The sequence below is a fragment of the Stegastes partitus genome, unplaced genomic scaffold (genome assembly GCF_000690725.1).
Source record: "Stegastes partitus isolate 25-593 unplaced genomic scaffold, Stegastes_partitus-1.0.2 Scaffold756, whole genome shotgun sequence".
NCBI lineage: Eukaryota > Metazoa > Chordata > Actinopteri > Pomacentridae > Stegastes > Stegastes partitus.
Genome location: NW_007578487.1, coordinates 131,833 through 139,117, shown reverse-complemented (window position 1 = coordinate 139,117; position 7,285 = coordinate 131,833). Strand labels below are relative to the sequence as shown.

Genomic DNA, 7,285 nt, shown 5'->3' with positions numbered 1-7,285 from the left:
AGTGATTCATCCATACACAATTCCTGACGTGACTCAGCCGACTGGACTCAGCAGTGGCTTTAAACCTTTTAAGAATGAATGTCTCACGCTTTAATCCCCGATAGAAACTGCATTTTACAACAACGGCCAGTTTAAAAAAAAAAAAAAAAAAAAAGATGCCTAAAAAACGTGTTTCGAGCAAGTTTAAACGATTTAAAAAGCGGCTGTTTCATTTGATAAATGCAGTCGTGCATTTATATAAATACATATACCAAATACAAACTTTAAACTGTGGGATATGTTGTAAAAATCTCTAAATTAAAGCAATTTCTCTCAGTAAACCTCTGACATCTTTCAACGCCTGGCGACGTCTGTCTGCCTTTACCGGCAGTGACGTCAACCAGAAGTGACGACGGCAGTAAAAATATTTTAAAGCGAAATAAAAATAACTTTTACAAATTAAAATAAATACAGAGGCATCACACGAGGTGGGAGTTTGTGGTCTGGCTTTTGTGTGTGTGTGTGCTTGTGTGTGTGCTTTTTTTTTTTTTTTTTTGAGCTGACAGAAAAGTAGTTTGACCTCCTTACCCAGGATGCACTTCGCTCTTGCCATCTTGTCGAGTGGTTGGTTGAGAGCGGCAGCAGGAGTTAGCTGTCCGTTAGCTCTGTGCTGGTGCTGAAGTAGTTATATGTCAGCTAGCTGCTAGCAGCAGCTGCCAAAAGTGAGCTGTCCACTCTGCGAGAGGCAAACTTCACCGACTTTTAGACGTTTTCTCTGTCTACTGTTGGACTATATTTTATTTTTGAGAAGCCGAGGAATTTGTTTACATCATGATGTCGCACATGCTGGTGCCGAGGTAGGGAAAACTAGCTAACAGCGGCTAACTTGGCTAATTGGTGAGAAATACATATAGCTGAGAGGGAAGAGTGGGCTTAGAGACCGGGCCCGCCTCAGACTAAAGTACCGGTGGCAGCTGCTGAACAAGAACTTTGACAAGGGCCTGTTTGCAACTCCGCTGCCGGGACACAAGGAAGGCCGACCGGGTGTTAGAGAGGCCGGAGGAAGAGACCAGCTTTCGCCCGTGTACCGCGACCGGACACCGCGGAACGTTTCGGGAGTTTGGCCCCGTCTGGCCTTGGTTGTGACACTTTTCTTGGACAAGAGAAAGAAAGAGGAACGGTATGGAAATGTCCTGTGACGGTACGTGTCTATTTCATATCCCTCAACTGTGAATTACTTCGCAAGACAGTAGTGCGGCACTTTGTTTCATCTGGGAGTCTGACAGACTTGACGCAGATAGTCAACATGTCGAAAATGCCAGCAAAGAAGAAAAGTTGTTTCCAGATCACAAGTGTAACGCAGGCTCAGGTGGCGGCCAGCAGCATCCCCGACGACACCGAGAGCCTGGAGGATCCGGACGAGTCCCGGACAGAGGACGTGTCGTCGGAAATATTTGACGTTCCTCGGACCGACCTGGGGGTGTGTGACAGGAGCTCATCCGAGGAAACCTTAAACAACGTAGGAGAGCCTCAGGAGAGCCAGCTGCCTCACACGGGTCCTGTCAACGGGGGACTCTCTTATAAAAGTTTAGGCACTGGTCGTGTCACCCCGCATAATGTAGGAGGAAGTGCGCCTGTGCCAGCTACAACTCAGCCCATTGTTCCAAGCTCAGTCCCTGCTGCCACAGTCTCCACCAGTGTGGCTCATACGACTCCTGCAAGCACAAGTTGTAGTTCCCGTTTCAGGGTCATTAAACTTGACCATGGTACCGGTGAGCCCTTCAGACGGGGCAGGTGGACATGCACTGAGTTCTATGAGAGAGATTCAGATTCAAATGTTAATCGGACTGTGGATAGCATAAAGCCAACTGTAACCCTTGATCACAGTATAGACAGGGACAGTGGACTCGGGGCCACCAGTAATTCTGTCATCACTAGCAGTGTTTTTTCTGCACAAGGTTCAGAGAACACCGTGGATAGTGGCTACTCGGTCTCTGTCGGGCACCCCGCCCAAACTCACCCTTCAGAGTCTCTGCAGCAAGGCTACAGCTTGGTTCCTCAGATAGGAAGCGGAGCAAGTGCCTTCCAGCCCACAGGGTATACAGCGTCAGCATCACAGCAACCACAACAGGCTCAGGTCAACATGCAGCCTGTTGCTCCCCACACATTCCTCTCCAACAGCCTCAATGGTGTGCACCCAGGTGCCATGCAGCAGAAGTCCCCCATTGTACCTCCTGCCACGCAGGCCCAGCCATTTGCCTATTCTGCTCATCCCACTGGCCTCTCATCTGGCCACCCAGACTATCATCAGCACCACTTTGGTTCAAGCCCTCAGAATCTACCCATGACCTCCCTGGGCGTGGGGCCTCCAGCCAGCCAGGTACCCCCGCCTCTAATCACCCCTGCTGGTCCAGGAGCACAGGCGCTGGCTGTAGAAACACCTTCAGTGCAGGGTCTCCTGCTACAGGTGGGCAGTGCATCAGCCATGGCCCCAGTCCTTCCAGGAAGTGGACAGCAGCAGCCTGTCAGCCAGACTCAGCCTTCAGGAGGGTTAGGCATTGCCCCTGCACCTTCCGTCACCACCACCACTTCCCATAGCGGTGGCCAGAACGTGCCTGCCACAGTGCCCAGCACAACCAACACCCCTCCAGGTGTGCCAAGTCAGGCGCCTGGCACAGGTGGACTTGTCCAGCCCCAGGGAGCTCACGGAGGAGTAACAACAGGACTTCCCTCCGGCTTCAGCAACCAGGCAGAAGATAGTAGGCAGAAGACTGATGTCATACCTCAGCACATTGTCGGTGTGGTTCCTGGCAAAGATGGTGTAAAGCCTCTCATCAGTGAGGGCCTCAGTCTGCCCAATCCTGCGGTCAACAGTCTGTTTGGCATCCATATTACCATGGATGTGGATGACGACAGGTAAGAAGCTGTAATGCCTATGAGAATGTGATATTGTTTACTTTTTTTTTCTTTTTTTTTTTTTCTTCCAGCAGTCGGAGATCAATAATGCAATATTACAGTGTGAATGTCTGCTAGAGTTTATGGCAGGGGGGAAGCCAAGGTGTTTGCCTGGAGCATCACTGGTAGACTGTTGGAGGTAGTAAGTGTGTGTCTGGAAGTTTGCCTTCATACTAAGCATTCTTGTTTCATTCTGCAGCAGTGTGGTCATACTCTACACTGTGAATCACGCCTCTCCCTCACCACCAGTGCCCAAGTAAAGAACACTGTAACTAAAAGTACTGGATTGTACTCAAAGAACAATAGATCAAACCAAATTTATTTCTTTGTTAGGTTTTTAAGTGTAGATAAGGAGGAAGGTGGAAGAGGAGTTAGGGAGCGAATGAAAACCGGCAGAGACAGGAGGAATTTTCTTTGTCATTAATAGGCAACCCACAAAACTGGATAGTAACTCGTCCCTTTAGACATCCACACCCACCTCCCTCAAATTCCCATTCAACCAAACAGAGTGTTTGGGCTTTTGGATGTTAACAAGCCCTTGAATAAGTTACAACACACGCAGTAGCTGTGTTTTGTAGCTGAGAGGAGAATAACTCCCCAGATGTGAGCGGCTGGTTTTTATTCCCCTGCCCGTCTAGGAGACGGCTTGCATACTCGCCTTGGGCAGTTTTCCCAGTCTTCCAACTTTCAGCCTTGTAAATACAGACTCTTCACTTGCCTACAGTACTCTTCTAATGTACACACTCTATTTTAGGGCCTGTCGAATGGCCCTCGCAGAGCTTGAGCTGAAATGTTGCCACACTTTGCCATTCCAAGCAAGCAATGCTGCAGGAGAGGTGATGTTTGAGCCAAGAATAACCTTGATGAGTGCTGGTGTCCACATACACACACGTGCATAGTCTGTCCTGTATTTATGTAGGCCTCAGTGTTTATCAGTGTGCTCTGTTCTGTTCTTCAGTGCATATTGTGAATGATACGGCCAGAGAAGGAGGAGGTGTGTGTGTGTGCGCGTGCATTTTAGGACGTGTAGAGTTGATTTTTATCGCCTTCATTCCAGATACATGTGAAGCTAATTATTGTTTACCAAGAGACTTTATTCCGGCAGCATCAGACGTGGGTTGATAATCTGTACAGGGTAGAGACAGTGTGTGTTGTCCCTGATTTTAGGAAGGAACAGTCATCTCCCCAGTCCTGTGTTTGTGTGTATGTTTGAAAGCCAGAAAAAGGAGTGACATTTGTGGCTGTCTGCGTAGCTATGGTGATGCTGGCAGCAGGACAGGACAGGACGTGTCAGGGAGGTGGAGAGGACAGACAGACGGCAGCATAGACACACACCTACATCACACACACACACACCCGTGGCAGCGATATCAGGCCCGTAAGCCGCTCTGTCTGTAGCAGCGATGACATGGCCAGACTGAATCAGCTGGATGACGGCTGCTTTCTGCTCTGCCTCTCAGACTTAAAGGTCTAGTTAGTCCATGTTGAAACATCAGCTTAACTTACTGTTGACTCGTCACTTGTGAGGCATTCGTGTCCTTATTGTTCTCGGCATACTCCCTCGTTTTACCTTGAGATTATAGATTTGGTAAAACTCTGCTCTTGTCACATGTTCATACAGTTGCTGAGTGATATGAGAGCATCAATTGGCATCTTTAATGAATGTGTTACCTTTTATGGTATTTGAACAAATGTGGTGAAAGTTCTGAGTACTTCACCTGACATTATGCGAGTTCAGTTTAATTACGACATGTCTGAGTCAAGGATAATTTCTGCCATTTATAAATATTGTTTCAAAAAAACTTTTACCGCTGGGGCCTGAACTGTGAACCCAAGCACGAGACTGTGGCCGATCCGACACATACACACAAGTTGTTGTCCAGTTGTCACAATATTTTTGACATATTTGAAATGTAAGTAAAAATTATTACAAGAAGGAAGGTTTCATATTGAATGTAGCAAACTTCACAGCAAGTGCAATGCTGCAGGACTGATAGAAACTGATTAAACTTTTAAAATATTCAAGTAACTTACTATATGGAGCAGTACGACAGGCCTTGACTTTAACCTCCTTTGTCGCTCCCTGCAGCTGTACGTTTGTAGATATTGTTGTTGCTTCTGAAACGATTCATATGGATTCAGCCTGCCTCATATATGCACTTATATACGAACACATGTTACATTTTGGTAAGCCTCAAAACCTTTGTGAGTGAGGTTGTGGGGCCCAAAGGCAAGTTGGCAGTCATGGGCATAATTTTAACTATCATCAGCTGTAATTAAAATGCCTTGTTAACTCATAACTTTCTTGTAAATCTCCATGAGGATTAAAAAAAAACAACAAAAGACATATTTCAAGGAACACACCCCAATATGACAGGACATAGATTTTCAAACTTGCTTCTCTTGGCAGCAGTGCATTGTTCTGTGTGCGAGCTCAGTCTGGCTGAGGAATCCGTCCAAAGTTTCATTGTTCTGTTTTGAATTAGAGTGCATCGCAAAAAAGTGGAACAAAGCATTGTGGGGGTGGAGTTTTGAGATGACAATGATTTCCCCTCAGCTTGGAATGGTTAGCGTTTATGCTCGGCGCGCTGCATCGCTGCCAAATAAAGTGATGAAGCTGCCCCTGGGACAAATTGGTTTCCTTCAATAGGAGCACTTGGTCCTCAACTCAATTACTTTTCCCACTGCAGACCACCTCGCTGCCTCGATTAGGAATGTTAATTACAAATCCATAATTGATTACATATTCTTGAGCAGCCTAGCAATGATGACTTAATTATACAGTAGGAGGGAATGCAATCGGTGGTTAATTCTGTTCCACAGTTTATTATTTATTATTCAGTTTTATTGGAAGGAAGCACAACAACCAAACATAAATCAAAGTGGATATTCTGATTGATATATGACTGTGGATGAATGATTGATTACTAATAAGTTGTGCACATCTAAGGCACTACTAAATACTTGTGCAAATTTGTCGAAAAGATTGATTATATGGGAAGGATGTTTTGTAATATATCACTCTTTGTATGCTGAGTCGTTTGCTCTGTTGATACCTGTACAAATACTAATCATTTCCTGGATTTTTCTTCTATGGGGGTGATAACCTGCCTTTTTGTCACTTTCCCCTCCACTACACGCTCTCACTTTTCATTTCCTTTCACTTCATTACTCTGCTGGTTTCGTCTGCACACCTTCCTCTGCACAACAACCTGAAACTATTGGTTGCTACTTTTCTTGAGGCAGTGTCAGTGGACCAGTCTTTTTGAAAAACTGTTTAGATTTCTTTTTTTCTGCGCTAAATATAAATGTTTGCCCTCAGGTGAAGCCTGATGAAAGATTAAATAGACTTCTAACCTAGTCTGTATTGCTGTAGTAAGAGAATACGTTGCGTGGGTGATGAGCAGATCACAAGTACATTTACACCTTCAGTTTTTTTTGTGTAAAAGTGTGCTGCCTCACCTTTGTGCGTGCATACACAGGCATGCTTGTGAGCAACACGGTATGCTGCGGTATGACGACTATGAAACGCAAGAGTGAAGGTTACTGTTCTCGTGTGTTATGGGGGTTTGAACCTGCCACCATACTGTCACAAGCGTGGTTTTATAAACTTTAGTTTGCTTCCGCCAGATTAAAAGGCTGCCGCTCTTATCAGCAAACAAGTCAATGAACTTGGGCCAACATGAGCAAAGAAACCAGCTGCCAAATTTACAGGCCTCCTCGACTTGTCCGATAGCTGACACATGATGTCACCGTGCAATTGTGGAAACTCAAATACACACAAGATGAATTTTTCCTCGCACACATTGAATGTCACATAAACTTGCAATCAGATTGAAAGCTTTGTGAAAGGTCAGCAGCAGAGGGAGAGGGAGTTCAACTTGGTGGGACTTGTGAGTCGTGCACCTCCAACTTAAGATCAGCTTCTGGTGGCAGTCAGGACAACGGTGATATCCAGTTAGTGGTGAGCCGTTTTTGTGAAGAAATGTCAGCCTTTAATGCTCACGGCAGACGTTAAAGCAACTGCCAGCAAATATGAGTTAACACTGGATTTACTTAAAGCTTAGCAGGAGCTTAGAAGGTATCCCTAAATGGTTCTCAGCTGACTATACTGTGTCACAAAGCTATTATTTTACCTGTCAGTGAGCAGTTATAGATGGCTGTGAAAACCAAAGAATAATTTCTTTTTTGTCGTAATTTCTCCAGCCCTAAATCTGATTTGCGTTCTACTTAATGTTGTTTGTCTCTGTTTCCTTTGACTGTTGTCGTCAGTCTTAAACAGACTGTTAAAGCCTTTGTTCCACATTTACAAAGTCTTAAGTTAATCACACGTTGTCTGCAGTGTGTAAGT

At 45.5% G+C, this 7,285-nt stretch overlaps 1 protein-coding gene across 2 annotated transcripts in view; it reads left to right on the top strand.

Moving 5' to 3' along the window:
- The first annotated feature begins 580 nt into the window (after positions 1 to 580).
- Positions 581 to 7,285, top strand: part of tsc22d2 (TSC22 domain family 2) — a 36,985-nt gene continuing 30,280 nt past the window's right edge. For both annotated transcript variants that reach the window (XM_008291705.1, XM_008291704.1), the window contains exon 1: positions 581 to 2,895. In XM_008291705.1, coding sequence (XP_008289927.1) covers positions 1,286 to 2,895 — 1,610 coding nt within the window. In that variant the 5' untranslated portion in view covers positions 581 to 1,285. The remainder of the gene's footprint in view (positions 2,896 to 7,285) is intronic.